The following is a 26,648-nucleotide window of genomic DNA, read 5'->3' as shown; positions in this document are numbered from 1 at the left end:
TAATGCAACCCACTCCAGTCCTTTTCCAGGAGCCTGTCTGACCCAGTGCATCTGGTAGTCACTGAATGTGAATCCAGAGGCTGTACAGGTCAGTCTGTGGGATTCTCCAGGTCTTTTAACCACTGGTTCAGATTCTGTCAGAGTCTGACCATCAACACCTGTCAAGATGAAAAAGACAACACCACCTTTATTAAGGTGGTAACTCAAATAAATGTTATGTCAAATGTAAGTCATTAACTTTTTTCACCTGCCCAGCAGAGAGTTAAAAGCAGCAGTCCTGTCCTATAGTCCATCATGTTAAACTGTGTGTCCACTGTTCACTGTCATCCTCTCTGCAGTCAGATAAGTAGAGGTGGAAGACATCTGAGTTTTGCATTGACTCCTCCTCACAGGAAGGAGAGAATGAAACAGTAAACTATGAAACTGTAGTATTAATGTTCATCTAGTTAAGGTGGTTGCCCTCCATCATTACGCACAGTCAGCATCATGTTTAACAGGTTATCTGTATCTCATGCCATTGTTGGAGCACTTTTACAGAAGCACTTCTACAGGTCCTATCAGAGAGTCAAACTGCCTCTATGGTGATTCAGGTTGGAGGAACTTCTTGAATTATTTTCTCAGTCTTCATATGTCATACCAATTTATTAAGGACATCAAGGGAGAGAAACCACAGGTGGTATAAGAGTGAGAAAAATTGATTCACACTCCACCTATTCATATATTAGAATTTATATATTTTAAACACAGTAAGGTTCATTTTAGGCTTATTATGATTATTTATTAAATTGACACTTTAAATATAAACATCTTGAAAATATGCGTTGTGTTATTTATATTCCTTTAAATGAACTCTTAACATTTCTAAATATGTTCAAAGGCAGTTTCTCACAGTGAATTGGTGTGAAATCATTAGTGGTCTGAGGGCTCCTCCTCTGGTGGCTTCATGTTACAAGTGTTCAGGCACTGAGGGGTTTTTGTTCAGGTCTACTGATGGTTTGTGTTATTGTGTGATGTGGCTCTCTGGCACAGTAATACACAGCAGTGTCTTCAGGCTGTAGATTCTGTCCATTTAGAGTCACTGTTTTGCTGGAAGAGTCTAAGTCGATACTGAACTTGTTCTTTAGTGAATCTTTGTAGTATGTGCCATGTCCAATATGTGCACTTCCAAACCACTCCAGTGCTTTCCCTACAGGCTGTCTGATCCAATGTGTGCGACAGCTGCTAAGAGAATAAGAGACCTGACAGGTGATGGTGAGACGTTGACCTGGCTCCACAGTCACAGAGGCTGGCTGTGTCAACTGTTCACACTTCACACCTGTTAAAAAGAAGAACATGTTTTGTTATAAATGGTCATGTTATCCAGCAAGAGAAGAAATGTTGACTATGACAAATCCAGAGAGACTCACAGGATCCAGCTGCCAACAGCAGCAGCAGAGCTACAGAAAACATGGTTTATGTTGAAGCTGACGAGCTGTGAACTCCACTGACAGTCTGATCTGTAGTTTTTATAGCTGAGTAACAAGGAAGGTCACTGAGTTTGCATAGAATCAAACACATCAAGCGTCAGTGTTGGTCTAACTGGAGCCAATAGAAGAGTTTGTTCAGTGTTATTATACCTGCAGAGTGAAAACATGTCTTGACATATTGTCTGCTTTACAATTGATGTTTTGATTTCATTACACACTGAACTACAACTATTTGAAAATGCCCCTGCATTTACAGAAAAGACATTTTTTTGTAAACAGAGAACAACAATAGACAATTGTTTGATTACTCTAATTGATCATTTGTGATGGCAGAAACCCTTCAAATCCAAGTCAGCAGTCAAACATTTTCATTGACTTTCCAACATAAAGAGGATATATGAAACTTAGCAAAAGTTCAGTCAGAAAGACTATCTCCTTGCACATTCCTTATAAGTCATACGCACTGTTTCCCGCGATCTCAAACCTCCACCGGCACATTCTCATCTTCATCCAATCACAACCCGACACAAGGGCCTTTAGCCAATCACTTGGGCTGTAAAACTTCTGAGGTGTTTTCTCTCTCTGCTGTAATTCAGCTGTCATGTTAGCACTGCAAATCAAACCATCCGATCTGAAGTTTCTCTCTCATGAAGATGTTCCCATCCTGGAGTTCATTCCTCTTCACCACCACCAGTGTTTAGGCTCTGGGGGGAAGATTCCTATAGTTGGAAGCTTTCAGCTTTAATTACAAAGTCTCACATATATAACACACAAATAAAAACAGCAGCTCCTTCAGTCCTCCAGCTATTTATCTTTTAATCTCTTTGAGACAGTGAGATGGTGAAGTGCAACTGATTTAATGGTTGAAGCTGCAGCCACTGCTGATCCAACAGTTTAACTTTTATATTTGATATGATTATAAATCCCTAGTTTGGTGCAGGATTTTAGTGTCAGTCAGTTCAGATCAATAGGAAAAGCAGATGTGAGACATAAACTTGACACTGACTGAGCTCAAGTGGTTTGATAAAGGAAACATATTTTCACCCTCATATTGTGACCCACTAAGATTCCACATAGATATTACTGTATACTACATATACACTGCATAATATACTATATACTGCATTAGGTATAAGCATGTATTAGTTTACTCATATTTGTTTTTTATTCTGTTATTCATGTCTGTGATCATTACAGTAAGAAATTTTTATATTTATGAGTTTAATGGCTATTGGTGTTGGTTAATGATGACGATCCTTCTCACGGCCTGGTTAAAATTTCATTAAAACCAACAACAACTAAAGGTTAAACACAAATACAATTAAAGGATCCATTAGTACAATAATGAGTGTAGGATTTTGTACAGTTGTTCAACCAACTCCAGTCACTGTGAGAATCGAGCACAATAATAAACAGCAGAATCTTCAGTCTTCAGACTGTTCATCTGCAGATACAGCTGTTGTCTGTTGTTGTCTCTGGAGACAGTAAACCGGCCTTGGACTGACTGAGAGTAGTAGTTGGTGCTACCACCGTTGGTTTCAGCAGTAATCCATTCTAGGCCTTTTCCAGCAGCCTGTCTGACCCAAGCCATCCAGTTGCTACTGATTGACAATCCAGATGCTGTACAGGTCAGTCTGTGGGATTCTCCAGGCCTTTTAACCACTGGTTCAGATTCTGTCAGAGTCTGACCATCAACACCTGTAAAGACAAAAGAGAAATCAGTCATTTGCTATAATGTGACAACATTTTGAAGATAGATTTAATTCAAGATCAGAGAAACTCTTCACCTGCCCAGCAGAGAGTTAAAAGCAGCAGTCCTGTCCTATAGTCCATCATGTTAAACTGTGTGTCCACTGTTCTCTGTCATCCTCTCTGCAGTCAGATAAGTAGAGGTGGAAGACATCTGAGTTTTGCATTGACTCCTCCTCACAGGGAGGAGAGAATGGAATGAGAAAGCTGGTTGCCCTTAATAAGCATTACCTTGCGTAATACCTAAGTTTGTTGTCTTCTCTGCAGTTTCATCTTACATTAACTCATCTTCACAGGGAGGATGGAGTTCGGCCGTTTGTTTCATTAACTTGAACAACAAGAATGTGGAAGTTGCAACACCAGACACATGAACCAATCCAAACTAATAACTCTAGATTTGTTTTTACACATTTTATTTAAACCTGATTTTCATACCCATGAATTAAGACATTCCCCAATATTTAGCTGCCAGAATTTTCCTAACTTTGTGATGTCACAACAAAGCAGTCACTGCTCTCAGCCATGCCCCAAGAGGGACCCACCTGGACCCACGATTCAGCCTTTCAGGATTTGGTTTCTCTGAGTGTTTACTTGAAATTTGTTATAATTTTATTTGACCACTCAGAAAACAGTCAGCCAATCAGAAGACAGTCTCAGAACCTGAGCCTGGGAGAGGAGATGTAAAACTACGATGAGGTGGTTTTTCATACTTCAAATCTTAAATATATCTTCTTATGAATATCAAAACATATCTTCTCATTTCAAAAACTTATATCAAATATATATCAAACACCAGAAAAGTGTAAAATATGGGAATTTTAACTTGTAATTTGAGTTATTAACATCACCATGAAGTTGATGAAAGACTTTTGATTTTCTGACCTTGTTAATGTTTTACAGGGACATTGCATTTTATTTTTTCATGTTAAATTTAAAAAGAAGTAAAATAGACAATATGAACTGCGTAATGAGATAAATTATCTGAATTTGGTAAATTTCCTCAAAGATTGAGTACATTATGGGTTTGGCATTAATCAGAAATCATAACTTCCCTGAATGTCACATATTATTATTAAAATTAAGACATTATTTGATTTTGTTTCCTCTTCCTCAGTGCAAATTGCAATCTGAGAAAGGACTATTTCTCTCAGTGACCTGGTGTGAAGTCATTAGTGGTCTGAGGGCTCCTCCTCTGGTGGCTTCATGTTACAAGTGTTCAGGCACTGAGGGGTTTTTGTTCAGGTCTACTGATGGTTTGTGTTATTGTGACTCTCTGGCACAGTAATACACAGCAGTGTCTTCAGGCTGTAGATTCTGCCCATTTAGAGTCACTGTTCTTGCAGAAGTGTCTCTGCTGTAACTGAACTTGTTCTTCAGAGCATTGTTTTGACGAAGAGTACCTCCTCCCCACTGATGAACAATCCACTCCAGTTTTCCTTCACGCTGTCTGATCCAACCTGTTGCATAGCTGTTATCAGTCAGAGAATAACCAGAGACCTGACAGAGGATGGTCAAAGACTGTCCAGGCTGCACAACCACTGAGTCTGGCTGGATGAGATCAATACTGTACACACCTGTGGAAACAGAAATCAACATTATCTCCATCATTCATCTGACTATTCAGTGTTTCTAATGTGTTTATTAGTGTGAATCCACTGAAAGCTCCTCACAGGATCCAGCTGCCAGCAGCTGTATCAGAACCACAGAGAACATGGTGGATGTTGAAGCTGAACTGATGTGAGCTCTTCTGTCCTCTCACTGACACACACACACACTTCACTTCTTTATGAGGAACCTACATTTGCATATTGTTGAATATTTAAATTTCTCTTTTGATACGAAAGTGAGGGAATAAAAAAATCACATATGAAGACTTGTGTTTCCTGCAGATTGTTGGAGGTTTGCACTTTTACATTAAAGATGTAAAACAAGAGGGGCATCAAGTGGCGCAGTGGGTTGAGCAGGCCCCCCATATGTAGAGGCTAAGGTCCTCGCTGCAGTCGGCCCCGGTGCGAATCCCGCATCAGATGGCCCTGTACTGCATGTCATTCCCCCTCTCTCTGATTCCCCATTTCCTGTCTCTCTCTACTGTGCTGTCAAATAAAGACATAAAAAGCCCAAAAAAATATACTTAAAAAAAAAAGAAAAAAAGATGTAAAACAAGAATCAGTTTAAACTAAAAGAAAAGTTGCCTCTTATCCAAGCGGCTTCATCTTTGATGAAGCCGCTTGGATAAGAGGCGAAACGTCTTCCACAGACAAATACAAGTCCAGTTGCCTTCGATTTAATTTGAGAGAGAGATAAAAGAAAAGTTGCATTGTAGCATATTTACAGTATCTACCAGCTACTTACCATGAGCAGTCCGAACAGGTCGTTACTGTAATACAGGCTTTTACAGTCTGAGTTAAACTGATCAAGTGTTACTTTTTTAAAAAGTTTTAGTCTGCTGTAACTGTCTCATTAAAGAAACAGAGAGAAAAACAAGACTTTAACTGCCCTCAATTTTTCCACTGGTTTTTGTCAATGTGTGTTTGTGTGTGTGTGTGTGTGTGTGTGTGTGTGTGTGTGTGTGTGTGTGTGTGTGTCTGTGTATGATCATGTGAAATAATATATGATGAATTGATGCATTTTATTCAAAATTTTTCCTCTGCTGTAAGTTTTTCAAAATTTTATTACAAACAACAACTAAAATAAAAAATAAACATATAATTGTTTCTCATGGTCTGTCAGTTCACATGTAAAGGAGAGAAATGTAGGATTTTGTACAGCTGCTCAATAAACTCCAGTCACTGTGAGTCTCTAGCACAATAATAAACAGCAGAATCTTCAGTCTTCAGACTGTTCATCTGCAGATACACCTGCTGTCTGCTGTTGTCTCTGGAGATGGTAAACCGGCCTTGGACTGACTGAGAGTATGCAATGTTGGCACTGTTGTAAACACTCGCAATCCACTCCAGTCCTTTTCCAGGAGCCTGTCTGACCCAGGCCATCCAGTAGTCACTGAATGTGAATCCAGAGGCTGTACAGGTCAGTTTGTGGGATTCTCCAGGTCTTTTAACCACTGGTTCAGATTCTGTCAGAGTCTGACCATCAACACCTGTCAAGTCAAAAAAGCAATCAGTCATTTGATATAACTTGAGAAACTTTTGAAGACAAATTCAACTCAATATCAGTAAAACTCTTCACCTGCCCAGCAGAGAGTTAACAGCAGCAGTCCTGTCCTATAGTCCATCATGTTAAACTGTGTGTCCACTGTTCTCTGTCATCCTCTCTGCAGTCAGATAAGTAGAGGTGGAAGACATCTGAGTTTTGCATTGACTCCTCCTCACAGGGAGGAGAGAGTTAGGGTGGACTTAGATATCATTTGTTTCTACTGTTGACCTGAGACAGTGGAAATACAAGCAAGTTTATATTCCAGACAGATTAATTTTATTTAATCAAATATGAATCTGAACTTAAATTTACCCAGAGTTTGAATTATCTTCAGAGGCTGAATTTTCTGTAGCTCTGTCATCTTTTTTTTTTATTAGTTTTGTTCAAAAAATCATAAAATCAAAAATGTATTAAATAATTCTACAAAATGTTTAAGCAAAACACAAAACAAACAACAGGGAAATAAACCAAACGAGAGATCTATTTAAAACAAAGTAGGGATAGTGTTTCTGCTCACAACTGCAGCATAATGACACAGAATTGTATGTACTGAAAAAGAAACTATTAATGACCACTGACCACTAACGATGAGAAGTGAGATGCAAAGACGGTTTCTCTCAGTGAGCTGGTGTGAAATCATTAGTGGTCTGAGGGCTCCTCCTCTGGTGGCTTCATGTTACAAGTGTTCAGGCACTGAGGGGTTTTTGTTCAGGTCTACTGATGGTTTGTGTTATTGTGACTCTCTGGCACAGTAATACACAGCAGTGTCTTCAGGCTGCACATTCTGTCCATTTAGAGTCACTGTTTTGCTGGAAGAATCTGAGCTGATACTGAACTTGTTCTTTAGTGAATCTTTGTAGTATGTGCTGTGTCCAACATGCGCACTTCCAATCCACTCCAGTGCTTTCCCTGCAGGCTGTCTGATCCAATGTGTGCGATAGCTGCTAAGAGAATAAGAGACCTGACAGGTGATGGTGAGACGTTGACCTGGCTGCACAGTCACAGAGGCTGGCTGTGTCAACCGTTGACACTTCACACCTGTTAAAAAAGAAAATGTTCAAAGTTCATGATCAAGTTATACTATGAAAGAAGAAATGTTGACCATGACAAATCCAGAGAGACTCACAGGATCCAGCTGCCAACAGCAGCAGCAGAGCTACAGAAAACATGGTTTATGGTGAAGCTGACGAGCTGTGAACTCCACTGACAGTCTGATCTGAAGTTTTTATAGCTGAGTAACAAGGAAGGTCACTGAGTTTGCATAGAATCAAACACATGAAGCGTCAGTGTTGGTCTCACTGGAGCCAATAGAAGAGTCGTTTTGGTGTTACTTTATCTAGAGAGTGAAAATATGAAGGGACGTCTCTACCGCTTTATATGTGATATTTTCTTTTCAATATACACTGTATTTTATAATTTGAAATGATCAATGAAACAAAAATATATTGTATATTTAGTTATTGCATCTCTGCTTTTCTTGTGATCTATTTATGTCAAAATGTGATGTTTTGAAACCAAATTTTTAGTTACATTCAATACATAACAGCCCGCAGCCTGTATCATCACCCGAACCCCCACCTTTCAACGCATCACCCCCGTCCTCCAGCAGCTCCACTGGCTCCCAGTCAAATTCCGTATTCAGCACCATGGGGAGCAGAACTTTCATCCGCTCTGCTCCCCAACTCTTGAACTCTCTCCCCCCAGACATCCGTAACATTGTTTCTTTACCCCAGTTCAAATCAAGACTCAAAACTCATCTGTTTCAATCTGCATATTCGCTGTAATTTCATTGTTTTCTTTTTAACTGTCTGTTGTTTTTATTATTTTTATTGTGTTTTTAATCTTCTGTAAAGTGTCCTTGAGTGCTGTGAAAGGCGCTGCCAAATTAAATGTATTATTATTATTATTATTATTATTATAACAAAACACATCCAATAAATTAACATTACAATAACGATGGTGATAAACACCTATAGAAACTAACAGACCAACCACCAGGAATCTTACTTTCTGTGAGCCATGTTCACAGTCTGTCTAGTATTTTTCAAATTGTTAAAATCCACTTTTAAAATGATCTGAGCTTTTTTCCTCACAGAATAGGTTTACACCCTCCTGTTTACATCAAACATATGAGCACAGCATTTTATTAAGTGCAACAGTTCCGCATCCACTGATTTGCTTACTTTTTTATTTGCTGCAAACATGAGTAGTGACAGTAGCCAGGATCATGTAAATGGTGTTAAAGATTTTAGTTTTCTGTCACTGGTTTGCAGGTTTGCATAAAATACTTTAAATGGCTTCAGTGTTTGCAGATGTGTAAAGACACAGATACAGAAAGGACCCTGGAGCTTTTAAGAGAAAATTGACAACATGCATAAATGCTCAGATATAATTTAAGATGAAAACTATAGTAGTTCATGCAGTTCATGGTTTAGTTCAGTCCAGGGTTCAAGTGTAAACACCTGATCTGAGTGTCTCCTTTTAGTAAGAGAGGAGAAACCTGACACTGACTGACCTCTAGTGGTTCTAACATTATTATTCACTTCATGTTTCACTTTATATCGCACATAATTTACATAGTATATGTTGTTTTAATTCACAGAAAAGTATTGTTTTTTATAGTAGTTTAGAATTTTATAAGGCAAGAAAAGAGATTAATTTATTATTTTTAAAATGTAATACAACATAATTGAAAAAAAATGTATAATACTGCATACACATAATTAAAAATACTTCATGCCTGGGCTTGTCCACCCCAAGAGATGAAACTGTAAGATTTTGTACAGCTGCTCTACCAACATGAGTCACTGTGAGTCTCGAGCACAATAATAAACAGCAGAATCTTCAGTCTTCAGACTGTTCATCTGCAGATACAGCTGCTGTCTGCTGTTGTCTCTGGAGGTGGTAAACCGGCCTTGGACTGACGGAGAGTAGTATTTTGTGCTGCCACTATTGGGATCAGTAGCAATCCACTCCAGTCCTTTTCCAGGAGCCTGTCTGATCCAGTTCATCCAGTAGCTGCTCAATGAGAATCCAGAGGCTGTACAGGTCAGTCTGTGGGATTCTCCAGGCCTTTTAACCACTGGTTCAGATTGTGTCAGAGTCTGACCATCAACACCTGGAAAAAACAAGAAAAATGATCTGTTTCTTTGAGTCATGTTTTTAAAGACAACTTTAAGTCACGATAAGAGAAACTCTTCACCTGCCCAGCAGAGAGTTAAAAGCAGCAGTCCTGTCCTATAGTCCATCATGTTAAACTGTGTGTCCACTGTTCTCTGTCATCCTCTCTGCAGTCAGATAAGTAGAGGTGGAAGACATCTGAGTTTTGCATTGACTCCTCCTCACAGGGAGGAGAGTGGAGTGGAATTGGATGTCAACTTGTCTGGTGAAAGTAGAACAAATGTTTAATGACTATAAATTTCTCTCCAAGTCATTGAAATTCAAATTTTTTCTCATGCATTTCAAAAGTAATATCTTGTTGGTCAACATGAACACAGCAGCCAAATAACAACACACAGTCACACAGCAGGCAGAAACAACAAGTCTTACTCCTTTATGATTAGCAGATACAAGCGTTAACAGAAATTCATTGAAAATTTAAAGCGGGTGAAGAATGAGAGAGATTTGTCTGCTGGTGAAGACACAAGATTTTGCTTTTGAGATAAAGGTATTTTTAAACTTTTTGTCAAGGTCAAAGTTTTTAAAAGCAGTTGTTCAGTCACAAATTACACAAGAGTTGTAGAGTAAATACATCAGGGAGAAACTGCCCTTGACTTTATTTATTTATATTCTCACATAATCAAATCTGACCATGTGTGTGTGGTTCATTCACATGAGTCTCTGAGTATTTGTGCAGGTCTGTTGGTGGTTTGTGTCACTGTGGGGCAACGTACACAGCAGTGTCTTCAGGCTGCACATTCTGTCCTTTTATAGTCACTGTTCTTGCAGAAGTGTCTCTGCTGTAACTGAACTTGTTCTTCAGAGCATTGTTTTGATAAAAGCTGCTACTGCCTCCTCCCCACTGATGGAAAATCCAGTCCATTGGTTTTCCTTCACGCTGTCTGATCCAACCTGTTGCATAGCTGCTATCAGTCAGAGAATAACCAGAGACCTGACAGAGGATGGTCAAAGACTGTCCAGGCTGCACAACCACTGAGTCTGGCTGGATGAGATCAATACTGTACACACCTGTGGAAACAGAAATCAACATTATCTCCATCATTCATCTGACTATTCAGTGTTTCTAATGTGTTTATTAGTGTGAATCCACTGAAAGCTCCTCACAGGATCCAGCTGCCAGCAGCTGTATCAGAACCACAGAGAACATGGTTGATGTTGAAGCTGAACTGATGTGAGCTCTTCTGTCCTCTCACTGACACACACACACACTTCACTTCTTAATGAGGAACCTTCATTTGCATATTGTTGAATATTTAAATTTCTCTTTTGATACGAAAGTGAGGGAATAAAAAAATCACATATGAAGACTTGTGTTTCCTGCAGATCGTTGGAGGATTGCACTTTTACATTAAAGACGTAAAACAAGAATCAGTTTAAACTAAAAGAAAAGTTGCATTGTAGCATATTTACAGTATCTACCAGCTACTTACCATGAGCAGTCCGAACAGGTCGTTACTGTAATACAGGCTTTTACAGTCTGAGTTAAACTGATCGTGTTACTTTTTAAAAAGTTTTAGTCTGCTGTAACTGTCTCATTAAAGAAACAGAGAGAAAAACAAGACTTTAACTGCCCTCAATTTTTCCACTGTTTTGTGTCAATGTGTGTGTGTGTGTGTCTGTGTGTGTGTGTGTGTCTCTCTGTGTATGATCATGTGAAATAATAAATGATGAATTGATTAATTTTATTCAAAATGTATCCTCTGCTGTAAGTTTTTTTTTTTTATTTTATTACAAACAACAAATAAAATATAGAATTAAACATATAATTGTTTCTGTCATAATGAATGGAGGTCTGGACCCACAATGCAGACAAGACACTGAATGGCTGTAGCAAAAACAAATGTTTATTATACAAAGGTTGGGGCAGGTGGAGCGGGGCAGGGGTTGCTGGGTCTTGGGAGGTGTCCAGAGGTAATCCAGGTGAGTCTGCAGAAAGCGGAGGGAGGCCGGGTCAGGTGGAGTGGCGTGCGAGGTCCAGAAGGGTAGCGGCCAAAAGCAGGACTTGGAAACAGGGTAAACACACAGTCAAAAACTGAGCTACAAAGCTAGCAAGAGAGCACTGAAAACTACTGGGAGACGATGCACTATACCACTTAGGTAAGCTGACAATCTGGCGAAGAGCTGTGAACCGGACCAGGGTTATATGCAGAGTGGAGTGAAAGCGACTTGATTGCTGATGGCTGGCAGGTGGCTTGATTACCAACGGCTGGCAGGTGTGCAGGTGAGGGGGGACTTCAGCTCCGCCCAGCTCCAGACAGAAAAACACTAGGATCCTGACAGTTTCTTATCGTGTGTCAGTTCAGATGTAAAGGGGAGAAATGTAGGATTTTGTACAGCTGCTAAACCAACTTCAGTCACTGTGGCTCTCGTGCACAATAATAAACAGCAGAATCTTCAGTCTTCAGACTGTTCATCTGCAGATACACCTGCTGTCTGCTGTTGTCTCTGGAGATGGTAAACCGGCCTTGGACTGACTGAGAGTAGTGGATGCTGGCACTGCGTATGCCGATAAAAGCGAGCCATTCCAGTCCTTTACCAGCAGCCTGTCTGATCCAAACCTTATTATAATCACCATCAAACCCTGAATATGTGCAGGTCAGTCTGTGGGATTCTCCAGGCCTTTTAACCACTGGTTCAGACTCTGTCAGAGTTTGACCCTCAGTACCTGCAGGAAGTTGAACAGCTCATTAGTTCAGTCACATTGTCTTCATATATCAGGGTGTTTGTCAGAAAATATTTTACAAGCCTTACCAGCCACGGTACAAAACAGAATCAGGCAAACAACCAAACAATCAGGTCTGATCATTGTAAAGACAAATTGTCTCTGTCCACTCCGTGATTCTGTCAAAGTCACTCCCTGTTTGTTGCTCTTCAACACATATGTAGAGACTGAAGATGACGGTTTTGCATTGACCCCTCCTCCTCAAAGAGAAACACCACATCTCACACATCTCTGGAGAAAGAATGAAAATTTATATCATTATTCTGTGTTTTGATAATGAAGATGATTGTCAGAATAAATCAATTGGCACTGTGAAAACTGGGTAGCTTGCAATGATAAGTCTACAGAGAATAATCACCCGAAACTGCAGCTCTCCTCAACTTTACATGGGTTTCATATCGACTTCCAGCTCATTGTTTAGTTGTCTGACCCATGACTTCACTGCGTTAGTTCAGTGTGACTGCTCTCATAGCGCTGTTTGTAAATGCAGCAGCCAGTTGCTTTCAGTGAAGCTCTAAAAACCCTCTGTACTATACCTGCTCTGCACCACACATTTAGTGACAAACTGGTGAACAGGTAGGAACATATAGCAGCTGAAGAGCCAGATATTTCCCTCAGGAGATGGTAGAGACCAAATCTGAGCTAAAAGATGGTTAATGTTGGATTTACATTTACCTGGTGACCAGAAAAATGACTCCACAAGTTTGTTACATCAAGTTAAAAGGTGATGATATGTCAATGTTGTGTTCACAACTGCCCTTCGAGTTACCAAGCAACACAACACAACACACTCATTTCAGCTTTAATGTTCTCTCATAACCAGTTCAGGTTTGTTCGGTAGCGTTTTTGGGCATAGTTGATATATCAGGCATAAACCTGCACTCACAATAAATTATTCAACTTCAAGCACAACTTCAATAACAACCCTGAACACATCTGAATCAGAATTATATGTCACTGTCACATAATGGTGGTTAATTTCACACCTGCTGTACAAAACCATTATTGGAAACATTATTAACCATTTTTGTTATGGAAAAAAAAGAGATAAAAAACATATCATTGTTAACCCTTAGAGGCATGAAGTCAAAGTCAAACTGTATTTGTCATTTGATTGTATCAGGACATCCTGGGGAGGGAGGGGCTCATGTATAGGAAATCTGTTCTGGTTTCATTGAATCATGTTTTCTGTTGTGTTCATTTTAATGCAGTTCATTGTCCATCAATGCGGGATAAAATATCACATGAAAAAAAAAAAAGTGAGGATACCTAGTAGTTTAAATCATTAACATAATTTTGAGGTTGATTCTCTGAGCTTGTCAATGCTTATGTGATACAGGTAATGTTATTTTAACATGAACATTGCAAAATACAAGAATCTCTCAGAGTCGAGCTACAGAGTAATTGGAATAACATGAATTTAAAAAAAAAATATCCCTGGTAAATAAATTAATTTGGCAACAACCAGAAATCACAACTACCCTGTATGTCTTATATTATCACAGTTGAGGATATTATTTCCACTGTTTCAGTGCAAATTAAATTCTATTAAAAACTCTTTTTCTCATTGAACTGGTGTGAAATCATTAGTGGTCTGAGGGCTCCTCCTCTGGTGGCTTCATGTTACAAGTGTTCAGGCACTGAGGGGTTTTTGTTCAGGTCTACTGATGGTTTGTGTTATTGTGTGTCTCTGGCACAGTAATACACAGCAGTGTCTTCAGGCTGCACATTCTGTCCATTTAGAGTCACTCTGTTGCTGGAAGAGTCTGTTTCAATACTGAACTTGTTCTTTAGTGAATCTTTGTAGGATGTTGTGTATCCAACACGTGCGCTTCCAATCCACTCCAGTGCTTTCCCTGCAGGCTGTCTGATCCAATGTGTGCGATGGCTGCTAAGAGCATAAGAGACCTGACAGGTGATGGTGAGATGTTGACCTGGCTGCACAGTCACAGAGGCTGGCTGTGTCAACTGTTGACACTTCACACCTGTTAAAAAAGAAAATGTTCAAAGTTCATGATCAAGTTCTACAGCAAGAGAAGAAATGTTGACTATGACAAATCCAGAGATACTCACAGGATCCAGCTGCCAACAGCAGCAGCAAAGCTACAGAAAACATGGTTTATGGTGAAGCTGACGAGCTGTGAACTCCACTGACAGTCTGATCTGAAGTTTTTATAGCTGAGTAACAAGGAAGGTCACTGAGTTTGCATAGAATCAAACACATCAAGCATCAGTGTTGGTCTAACTGGAGCCAATAGAAGAGTCTGTTCAGTGTTACTATATCATATCTTACTTTATCTGGAGAGTGAAAATATGAAGGGAAGTCTCTACTGCTTTACATGTGATATTTTGTTTTCAATATACACTGTATTTTATAATTTGAAATGATCAATGAAATATTATATATATATTATATATATAGTTATTGCATCTCTGCTTTTCTTGTGATCTATTTATGTCAAAATGTGATGATTTGAAACCAAATTTTTAGTTACATTCATTACATAACAAAATACATCCAATAAATTAACATTACAATAACGATGGTGATAAACACCTATAGAAACTAACAGACCAACCACCAGGAATCTTACTTTCTGTGAGCCATGTTCACAGTCTGTCTAGTATTTTTCAAATTGTTAAAATCCACTTTTAAAATGATCTGAGCTTTTTTCCTCACAGAATAGGTTTACACCCTCCTGTTTACATCAAACATATGAGCACAGCATTTTATTAAGTGCAACAGTTCCACATCCACTGATTTGCTTACTTTTTTATTTGCTGCAAACATGAGTAGTGACAGTAGCCAGGATCATGTCAATGGTGTTAAAAATTTTAGTTTTCTGCCACTGGTTTGCAGGTTTGCATAAAATACTTTAAATGGCTTCAGTGTTTGCAGATGTGTAAAGACACAGACAAAGAAAGGAACCTGGAGCCTTTACAAGAAAATTGACAATATGCATAAATGCTCAGATATAATTTAAGATGAAAACATGCATTTATAAGTTAAAATCAATCATACTGAAATATGATGCAGAGTCATTTTACAGTTTTTTCTCTTAAGAGTACAAGGATAAAAATACATCAGTGTACAAGACCAGCAGGAGCATCATGGTTCAGTTCAGTCCAGGGTTCAAGTGTCAGTTCAGACCAATGAGATCAATTAGAACACTAGAGCTCAGTGTCTCCTTTTAGGAAGAGAGGAGAAACCTGACACTGACTGACCTCTAGTGGTTCTAACGTTATTATACATTTGCTTGGGCTTGTCCACCCCAAGAGATCGGACTGTAGGATTTTGTACAGCTGCTCAACCAACATGAGTCACTGTGAGTCTCGAGCACAATAATAAACAGCAGAATCTTCAGTCTTCAGACTGTTCATCTGCAGATACAGCTGCTGTCTGCTGTTGTCTCTGGAGATGGTAAACCGGCCTTGGACTGACTGAGAGTAGTATTTGCTGTCACTGTTGGGATCAGCAGCAATCCACTCCAGTCCTTTTCCAGGAGCCTGTCTGATCCAGTGCATCCAGTAGCTGCTCAATGAGAATCCAGAGGTTGTACAGGTCAGTCTGTGGGATTCTCCAGGCCTTTTAACCACTGGTTCAGATTCTGTCAGAGTCTGACCATCAACACCTGTAAAAAACAAGAAAAATTATCTGTTTCTTTGAGTCATGTTTTTAAAGACAACTTTAATTCAAGATCAGAAAAACTCTTCACCTGCCCAGCAGAGAGTTAAAAGCAGCAGTCCTGTCCTATAGTCCATCATGTTAAACTGTGTGTTCACTGTTCTCTGTCATCCTCTCTGCAGTCAGATAAGTAGAGGTGGAAGACATTTGAGTTTTGCATTGACTCCTCCTCACAGGGAGGAGAGAACTAGATTACTCTTGAATCTCTTGTGTGGTGAAAATTATAGTTGTGTTGATGTTACTGTAGTAACATCGCCACTACAATAACTAAACTTTAACTCATGTAATCTGCTTGATTATTTTCAAGCAATAATCAGTCAAGTGTTGCACAGCACAGCTGGAAGGGGTATTTTGACAGAATTTGGTCATTTCACAGCAGAAATGATAGTAACAGATTATGTCACTGTTCTGCATCTCAGGTCACCTGCCTCACTTTAGCATTCCCTGTCATCCAGCTCCCAGTCAATGGTTTTCCTTTCACCCTGTTCTCCTGCAACTCCCTGCATTAGCCACTCCTGATTACACTCACCCAGTATACAAACACCAACTTTCCAGTCATTCGTTGCCAGATTGTTCTTTACTTTTCTCCATCCAAGACTCTTCAACATTTCTTTGACTGATTCACTGTTGCTGAATTTGTTTGTCCCAGACTTGCCTTTCTCGTCTGAACCCTGGAAATCACTTCAGCCTTCTGTCCCCGACCTCAAGAACTGCTATTGTGACTTTGGATTTAGTCTGCATGATCCCGTGCTGGCTCATTCAGCTAGAGCCTCCAGGTCTACCAGGAAGATTTCTAACAGCTTTTTAGATTTACCTCTCAGCTCTAGATTCTGCCTTGGTAGAAATAAAAGTCTGTTTTTGTTGTACTGTGTGCTGCATTTGGGGCCTACACACACCCGTTATGGATTATTATTAAGAGGATAACATTAAATTTAATGTTTAAAGAAACCACTTTCCTTCCTTCCATTGCTTCTAGTATACTGATGTTACTGCTGGCATAAGTGTAGAAGCTAGTCCTTGTCTGCCCTCTACTACTTAACATTCAAAAAATAAGTGTGTGTGTGTATATATACTGTTTATTCACAGACATATATGTATACACATAAATAAATATATATGTGTGTCTTACCTATGTTTTTTCTTTTGAGAACTGTTTTTATTGTCCTGTGTGCACATGGTGTTCATGCAAAAGAGATTGGAACTGTTCTCATTGGACCACGTATAAATAAAGGTTGAATGAATAAATAAACTTCACCAAGATAGAGTTTTCTTTATTAGGGTCGTAATTGGCTCTTATTGAACAACATAAGAACTGGTAATATTCATTTAAGGTAGATACAGTTCTCAGTTGACTGGATTGCAATTAATGATAACATCAAACGAATCAAATCAAATTCTGTCTTTGATTCTTAAAAATCAGTTTTAATGTTTAACATGTCCAAAATAAAATCACCAAATTGTAAAAGCCACTTACAAAAGTATTATCACTGACTTTTAACTGGTCAGCCACACTTGTACTCTACTTGTACAGCCTGTCAATAATGAGCAACTTAATTTCTTTTGAAGTTTTGGTTTTCACTTTGAAATGTTAAATTGTCTGTAACAAATTAATTAAAGAAATTAGAAACAAGGTCATGTAAATATATATATATATTAACTAACATAAACTTAATTTTAAATAACTAAAATTCAAACACATTTGAATGCTGCTGATTGGAATACCCATGTCATTGTGATCTCTCCACAGACTTGTTGTCTGTGGAGGTTTTTGTGCAGCCGCTCCCCTGTCTTCAGTCGCTGTGCTTAGTCGAGCACAGAAGTAAACAGCAGAATCTTCTGCTGTCAGACTCTTGACCTCAAGGTACTGAGTGCTGCTGGACACATCTTGGGTAAAACTGAAACGACTTTGAAAGGAGCTGGCATAACTCGGTGTGTTTGTATTTGTGTTTATCCACCCCATCCACTCCAGAGCTCTCCCTGGCTTCTGTCTTATCCAGTTAATACTGTAATATAATAAGGTATAACCAGATGTGACACATGAAATCTTTACTGTCTCTCTCGGTATTTTCACCTCAGATGGAGGTTGGTCCAGTTTGATTTCAGTCCAAACTCCTGTAAGTAAAGAAACAACAATTATTATCTTTCACACTTCAAAATATTAATCATTTACAGAACACACTTTTTTCTTTGTAACTTAGGAGTTGATTATCTTACCATGAATTGTAACTAAAAATAATAAACTCAAGGCAATCATGATTTTATTGAAGACTGCAATTGAGTGGTTTCCAATCAAACTCTCACTGTAAATGTATGAAACAGTGTTGGTCCTTCTACCTCAAGTGATTTGACAATTACTGATGTTGTGCTTATAATGAAGGAAGAGTTTGCATAGACCTCCCTCTACAGGTGCAAAAAGGGTACATGGAAAACAGATACACTTAAATGGCTGTTTGTGTTGTGAGCATGCAGAGTATTTCAGCATCAGGATAAAATTAGCAAAATGTTAAAACCCTGGAAAGAAGGTTTTCTTTTGCAAACATACTACATATTTTTAAAATGTAAAAGCTACATAAATTACAGGTAAATTTATGTAAGTGCATGTGTCCTACTGAATAAAACAGATAATATTTTCAAAAGATATTAGAATCTTTTGAAAATGAATTTCAGGAAAATGATACATTACATCAAACTACAAAAGGCTGCTCTGTCCCAAAGAGTTCTTCAGGGCTCTGTGCTTAGTCCTCTCCTGTTCATCGTCTATGTGCTCATCCTCTATAATATCATCCATCATCATGGTCTCCACTTCCACTGATATGCTGTTCATGTCCAGTTAGCTGCTGAATCCATTATCACTACTCCACACTATTTTCCACAGCCTCCACTTCTCTGACACCAACTTTATGTCCCCATCATCCTGGACCAAGCTGCTCCTATCTTATTGTAATGTTTCACTGTGTATAATGCAGTGCATTGTGCCTGAATTTGGTTTTGGTTTTCCAGGTTATATACTTTGAACCTTTACTCTGTGCTACTCCATTTTTTCTTTGATTAACAAAAAACTTGTATAATTATGTGGGTTAAAAATGTAAACTGTAACAATTATAAACAGAGAAAGTCAGATTATTGATCCACATTGATGTTAGATTATAAATATGTAACAGTGCTGTAGAAAGTCACAACTAATAATTTTGAAAAAGTATCTTATCATTACTAAATCAATATTTTAAGATGTCGACTGATTATTATAGATTTACTAAGTCAGTATTTTGAGAATATTTCTCATTATACTGACCTGCAGGATCTTTTTTTTTTGTTTTAACTCAGTGGTTGAGATCAGCAGCTGAATTGCTTAAACTGAGACTTTAAATATAAACATCATGAAAATATGCTTTGTGTTATTTATACTCCTTTAAATGAACTCTAACATTTCTAAATATGTTCAAAGGCAGTTTCTCTCAGTGACCTGGTGTGAAATCATTAGTGGTCTGAGGGCTCCTCCTCTGGTGGCTTCATGTTAACAGTGTTCAGGCACTGAGGGGTTTTTGTTCAGGTCTACTGATGGTTTGTGTTATTGTGTGTCTCTGGCACAGTAATACACAGCAGTGTCTTCAGGCTGCACATTCTGTCCATTTAGAGTCACTCTGTTGCTGGAAGAGTCTAAGTTGTTACTGAACTTGTTCTTTAGTGAATCTTTTAAGAGTGTGGTGTGTCCAACGCGTGCAGCATCCAGTTTCCCTGCAGGCTGTCTGATCCAATGTGTGTGATGGTTACCAACAGAATAGAGACCTGACAGGTGATGGTGAGACGTTGACCTGGCTGCACAGTCACAGAGGCTGGCTGTGTCAACTGTTCACACTTCACACCTGTTAAAAAAGAAAATGTTTTGTTATAAATGATCAAGTTATACAGCAAGAGAAAAAATGTTGACTATGACAAATCCAGAGAGACTCACAGGATCCAGCTGCCAACAGCAGCAGCAAAGCTACAGAAAACATGGTTTATGGTGAAGCTGACGAGCTGTGAACTCCACTGACAGTCTGATCTGAAGTTTTTATAGCTGAGTAACAAGGAAGGTCACTGAGTTTGCATAGAATCAAACACATCAAGCATCAGTGTTGGTCTAACTGGAGCCAATAGAAGAGTCTGTTCAGTGTTACTATATCATATCTTACTTTATCTGGAGAGTGAAAATATGAAGGGAAGTCTCTACTGCTTTACATGTGATATATTGTTTTCAATATACACTGTATTTTATAATTTGAAATGATCAATGAAATATTATATATATATTATATATATAGTTATTGCATCTCTGATTTTCTTGTGATCTATTTATGTCAAAATGTGATGATTTGAAACCAAAATTTTAGTTACATTCATTACATAACAAAATACATCCAATAAATTAACATTGCAATAACGATGGTGATAAACACCTATAGAAACTAACAGACCAACCACCAGGAATCTTACTTTCTGTGAGCCATGTTCACAGTCTGTCTAGTATTTTTCAAATTGTTAAAATCCACTTTTAAAATGATCTGAGCTTTTTTCCTCACAGAATAGGTTTACACCCTCCTGTTTACATCAAACATATGAGCACAGCATTTTATTAAGTGCAACAGTTCCGCATCCACTGATTTGCTTACTTTTTTATTTGCTGCAAACATGAGTAGTGACAGTAGCCAGGATCATGTAAATGGTGTTAAAGATTTTAGTTTTCTGTCACTGGTTTGCAGGTTTGCATAAAATACTTTAAATGGCTTCAGTGTTCACAGATGTGTGAAGACACAGACACAGAAAGGAACCTGGAGCCTTTACAAGAAAATTGACAATATGCATAAATGCTCAGATATAATTTAAGATGAAAACATGCATTTATAAGTTAAAATCAATCATACTGAAATATAATGCAGAGTCGTTTTATAGTTCTTTTCTTAAGAGTACAAGGATAAAAATACATCAGTGTACAAGACCAGCAGGAGCATCATGGTTCAGTTCAGTCCAGGGTTCAAGTGTCAGTTCAGACCAATGAGATCAATTAGAACACTAGAGCTCAGTGTCTCCTTTTAGGAAGAGAGGAGAAACCTGACACTGACTGACCTCTAGTGGTTCTAATATTATTATTCACTTTCATGTCTCACTTTATATCGCACATAGTTTACATAGTATATGTTGTCTTAATTCACAGAAAAGTATTGTTTTTGTAGTAGTTTAGAATTTTATAAGGCAAGAAAAGAGATTAATTTATTATTTTTAAAATGTAATACAACATAATTAAAAGCAATCTTATAATACTGCATACATATAATTACAAATACTTCATGCTTGGGCTTGTCCACCCCAAGAGATGAGGACTGTAGGATTTTGTACAGCTGCTCTACCAACGTGAGTCACTGTGAGTCTCGAGCACAATAATAAACAGCAGAATCTTCAGTCTTCAGACTGTTCATCTGCAGATACACCTGCTGTCTGCTGTTGTCTCTGGAGATGGTAAACCGGCCTTGGACTGACTGAGAGTAGGATTTGCTGCTACCACCATTATCATTCCAGGCAATCCACTCCAATCCTTTTCCAGGAGCCTGTCTGACCCAGTTCATCCAGTGGCTGCTCAATGAGAATCCAGAGGCTGTACAGGTCAGTCTGTGGGATTCTCCAGGTCTTTTAACCACTGGTTCAGATTCTGTCAGAGTCTGACCATCAACACCTGGAAAAAAGAAGAAAAATGATCTGTTTCTTTGAGTCATGTTTTTTAAAGACAACTTTAAGTCACGATTAGAGCATCTCTTCACCTGCCCAGCAGAGAGTTAAAAGCAGCAGTCCTGTCCTATACTCCATCATGTTAAACTGTGTGTCCACTGTTCTCTGTCATCCTCTCTGCAGTCAGATAAGTAGAGGTGGAAGACGTCAGAGTTTTGCATTGACTCCTCCTCCTAGTTGGTTTCCCTTATTAAGCATAGTATGTATCATGTGACAACTGACCATTTATCATTTAACCTTAAAGTGAACTTTTTTCACAATGTTTAAATAAAAAAATTACACCTCAAAAAAGTTGTTCATTACATTTATCATCAGTTCAAAACAGACTGATCTCTGACAAAAGACAAAAAAGGGACATGTAATATGTTGGGATTCATTTTAAAATGAATCAGTGGAATACAGTGTCTCAGTTTTAGACCAGATGAAAATGAGAATTTACTTTAATTACTATTTTAATTTTGATTAAATCATTTATTAAGTTTAATTTCTTTATGGCTCATTTGTCTTTTGTTGTTGTTGTTGTTGTTGTTGTTGTTGTTGTTGTTGTTGTTGTTGTTTTTGTTTTTGTTTGTAGACCCATAGATTGTGATGTAAACAGCTGAATTATTAATACAAACAACCAAATAATTAGGTCTGATCATTGTAAAAGCAAATAGCCTCTTTCCAGTCTACAGTGTTTACATCAGTGTTTTAGCTCCTTTCCCTCACTCTGCAACAGACATGTAGAGATGGAAGAGAAACACAGCACTTGTCACACATCTCTGGAAAATAACGTTTTAGATCATCATTTTAAATTCTGATTACAATTATGTTTTGTAATGATGAGGGAACTGTTAATGTTATTCATCATACCATCATTTATTTATTCTCCTTTATTTATGCTCATCAGCATTTGATGGACTTCCATATGCTAGATGTGAGCAAAATTACAAGTGTAGTAATACAATGTGTCTGAATATTTATGTCAATGTGATATTTCAGTTTTTTAAATAAACATTTGATGAGAGAAAGAAAATATAATTTTTTTGCTGCAACATAACAAATTGTGAAAAAAAAGTCGAGGGATCTCAAGACTTGGTTGGTTAGTTTTTGCAGGTTTGCATGAAGAATTTTCGATAGCTGCAGATGTTTGCAGATGTTTGAAGGCACAGAGAGACTTAGAGTTTCAAGAGTAAAACAGCTGTGCAGGAACCAAAACTCATTTGTTTGTTCTTTTAGATTCGTGTTTGCTATATGGAATACAATAAAAATAGAGATTTCATGGTCTTAAACTGTGAATATTATTTGCACATTTTGCTAGACATTCCTCTGAAATTAAATAATGACAGTGATCACTATGTTATCATAGTTTCAACATGATAATCCTTTCTATATAATGTTTTTATCTCCTTACATAAAATAATAAATGTTTAAGTGACTGTGTTTGTGTTTGTGACTATCGTCGTTACTCTCAACTGACAGATCACCACTGTCTTCTCTCAGAAGTGGTTTTAATGAAGCTCAGGTATATGATGGACAGACTGACATCATCTTATTTTGCAATTCATTTGTATTATGAAGCAATTTGAATTTTAGTTTTTGATCAATTCTTTGCTCAAGAAATGTAACTTTGAAGTCCAGTCATACATCAGCTGTTCTTAAATGTCACTGTGTTGTATCATTTAGATTTATTTGCCCTGAAGACATTAATCCTGTGAGGCTCTGTAGAGTATATCAACCCTATCTCCTGCTGTAGGGGCAGTTATTCAGGAAACACCTCTACAGGTCGTATCAGAGGGTCAAATGACTTACAGTATATGGTTGTTTAGGTTGGCTGACTTCTTGGTTGATGTTCATATGTCATACTATTTTGAGGACATCAGGGGAGATAAACCTCAATAAGTGAGGAAAGACACACACACAGAGACAAACATATCACCTCTTTAAGAGTCAAAACACAGTAAAGCTCATTATGATTATTTAATAGTACCTTATTTAATTAAATTGTATTCAAGTCAGTCAAAGTCAAGGATCAAAGACTGCATGATGCAGTTATCTTTTCAGTGAAATGTTTCTTGCTCAATGAAAATGCCAAAGTTTAGTAATCAGTTGAAATCGTTCAAATGAACTTTAAATATAAACACTGTGAAAATAGCTGTAATGTTTTATTTATATTCCTTTAACTTCTTCATTGCTAAATATGTTCAAATACTTTATCTCTTCTACAGTGAACTGGTGAGTGTTACAAGTGTTCAGGCACTGAGGGGTTTTTGTTCAGGTCTACTGATGGTTTGTGTTATTGTGTGTCTCTGGCACAGTAATACACAGCAGTGTCTTCAGGCTGTATATTCTGTCCATTTAGAGTCACTCTGTTGCTGGAAGAGTCTAAGTTGATACTGAACTTGTTCTTTAGTGAATCTTTTAAGAGTGTGGTGTATCCAACGCGTGCAGCTCCAATCCACTCCAGTTTCCCTGCAGGCTGTCTGATCCAATGTGTGTGATGGTTACCAACAGAATAAGAGACCTGACAGGTGATGGCGAGACGTTGACCTGGCTGCACAGTCACAGAGGCTGGCTGTGTCAACTGTTCACACTTCACACCTGTTAAAAAAGAAAATGTTCAAAGTTCATGATCAAGTTATACTATGAAAGAAGAAATGTTGACCATGACAAATCCAGAGAGACTCACAGGATCCAGCTGCCAACGGCAGCAGCAGAGCTACAGAAAACATGGTTTATGGTGAAGCTGATGAGCTGTGAACTCCACTGACAGTCTGATCTGAAGTTTTTATAGCTGAGTAACAAGGAAAGTCACTGAGTTTGCATAGAATCAAACACATGAAGCTTCAGTGTTGGTCTCACTGGAGCCAAAAGAAGAGTCTGTTCAGTGTTATTATACCTGCAGAGTTAACACGTCTGGAAATCACCTCTGCTTTACATATATTTTAATTTCATTACACACTGAATTGTAACATTTTGAAATGGTCAATTAAAAGACTTGTAACTGTTACATTAAATGCAAACAATGTGGTGGTGGATCAGGAATGTTAATGTTAATATCAACATACAGGACAGCTCTTGGGCAAATTTTCCCCTCCAATGATGGAAATCATTCAATAGATTAATATTAAAGAATGAACATCTACAGAAACTAACAAACCAACCACCAGTAATGTTATTTTCTGTGAGCCATGTTTACACTTTGTTTAATTTTTTTTCAAAGCATTTAATTCCACTTTCAGAATTATATGAGCTGTTTTAGTTAACCAGGTTTACTCCAACCTCAGATACCTAAACATAAAAGAGCAGTATTTATGAAATTGCAGCATTTATTTATTAAGTCACTTATATCTTATGCTCATTTATCTGATGCTAACAGAAGTAGTGACTGCAGCCAGGGTCATGTAAAAAGTATAAAAAATTAAGATTGCTGTTCCTGGTGTCTTAGTTTGCTGTGACGGACTTTATGTTTGGACTTTTGGACTCTTTATGTCAGGACTTTTGTTTTATTTCCTGTTTTATTTTGTAATCACTTCCCTTATGTGTTTCTCATGTTATGTCTACTTCCTGTCTTTGTCCTGTTTCCCTCCTTTGTGATTGTCTGCCGCGCACTAATGTGTTACACCTGTCTTCGATCTCCCTTGCCTCCCTTGTGTATTTAGTCTCTGTGCTCCCACTTGTCTCTGTCAATCTGTCTGTTGATATCCTGATGTACTCCAGCTTAGCTGCTGTTCACCTTCATTTTGGATATTTAGTTCTTTGCTGTTTCACCAGTTTTGTAAGTTTCCTTTTGTAAATTAGAATATCTTTTCTTCCCAACAAACCCCACTTTAGTGTTGGCTGCTTTTGGAATCAGTTTTTCCCCTAAACCTGACAGCTGGACTTGAAATGTTTCAGTTCAGCTTTTTGTTCTGCCCATGTAGACATTTTATTGTGTCAGACCATTAGTATTACTCCCCCATGTTTTAGACATTTCCCTGCAATTAAAATCTGACAGTGATTACTATGCTAGACATTAAACATGTGAGACAGTACAGGATCAGGATCTGTCTGCTGGGATGAACAACTCAGTGTGACTACTGGTGGTGCTAAGTAGAGGAAGTAGTTTTTGTATGACACTGCTATCACTGTCTCTCACTGTGTCTCTTCGGGCACAGTAATACACTGCTGTGTCCTCGGTCTTCAGACTGTTCATCTGTAGATAGACTTTACTGCTGGAGTCATCTCTGGAGATGGTGAATCTGCCCTGGACTGACTGGGAGTAATAGATTGGAGTACTAGCTGTGCTTATATAAGCGATCCACTCCAGTCCTTTACCAGGAGCCTGTCTGACCCAGCTCATACGGTAGCTGCTGAATGTGAATCCAGAGGCTGTACAGGTCAGTCTGTGGGATTCTCCAGGCCTTTTAACTGCTGGTTCAGATTCTGTCAGAGTCTGACCATCAACACCTGTCAACACAAGAGAGATCAGTCATTTGCTATAATGTGACAACCTTTTGAAGATAGATTTAATTCAAGATCAGAGATACTCATCACCTGCCCAGCAGAGAGTTAAAAGCAGCAGTCCTGTCCTATACTCCATCATGTTAAACTGTGTGTCCACTGTTCTCTGTCATCCTCTCTGCAGTCAGATAAGTAGAGGTGGAAGACATCTGAGTTTTGCATTGACTCCTCCTCACAGGGAATATTATGAGAGAAAAGTCTTCAGAAGTTGAATTTTGTGATCTGAACTTTTATTGTTTAAAAAGGACTTTTGGATTCATGATATTTTTAAAAGGTTAATTCATAAGAAAAATCCAGAAAAAAAAGAACAAACAAAAACCACTGAACTGAAACAAATACACAAATGTTTGATATTATTACACACATGTGCAACTAGCAGATGTATCAGAATGGTCAGCGCAGTTAGCATCTTTTATTTGTTTATGTTCTTTGTTGGTTTCTACCTGGCAGT

At 38.1% G+C, this 26,648-nt stretch overlaps 7 gene segments (V, D, J or C); all 7 read right to left on the bottom strand.

Annotated features, from left to right (window-relative positions):
* Positions 1–19,965, bottom strand: part of LOC111229941 — a 151,097-nt gene extending 131,132 nt beyond the window's left edge.
* On the bottom strand, positions 5,987–9,614 carry LOC111229947. The segment is given in 2 exon segments: positions 5,987–6,312; positions 6,402–6,450. Coding segments are annotated over 2 exon segments (360 nt in total).
* LOC111229956 lies at positions 7,083–7,647 on the bottom strand. The segment is given in 2 exon segments: positions 7,083–7,406; positions 7,495–7,647. Coding segments are annotated over 2 exon segments (351 nt in total).
* LOC111229951 lies at positions 10,243–10,733 on the bottom strand. The segment is given in 2 exon segments: positions 10,243–10,556; positions 10,653–10,733. Coding segments are annotated over 2 exon segments (357 nt in total).
* Positions 15,576–16,035, bottom strand: LOC111229949. The segment is given in 2 exon segments: positions 15,576–15,902; positions 15,987–16,035. Coding segments are annotated over 2 exon segments (360 nt in total).
* Positions 19,966–21,312: 1,347 nt separating the features above from the next.
* Positions 21,313–21,796, bottom strand: LOC111229946. The segment is given in 2 exon segments: positions 21,313–21,662; positions 21,748–21,796. Coding segments are annotated over 2 exon segments (363 nt in total).
* Positions 21,797–25,733: 3,937 nt separating this feature from the next.
* LOC111229959 lies at positions 25,734–26,279 on the bottom strand. The segment is given in 2 exon segments: positions 25,734–26,143; positions 26,231–26,279. Coding segments are annotated over 2 exon segments (459 nt in total).
* Positions 26,280–26,648: the final 369 nt, after the last annotated feature.

Source organism: Seriola dumerili, unplaced genomic scaffold (genome assembly GCF_002260705.1).
Source record: "Seriola dumerili isolate Sdu_G_001 unplaced genomic scaffold, Sdu_1.0 BDQW01000248.1, whole genome shotgun sequence".
In the NCBI taxonomy this organism is placed as follows: domain Eukaryota; kingdom Metazoa; phylum Chordata; class Actinopteri; order Carangiformes; family Carangidae; genus Seriola; species Seriola dumerili.
This window is presented reverse-complemented; position numbering and strand designations above follow the sequence as displayed.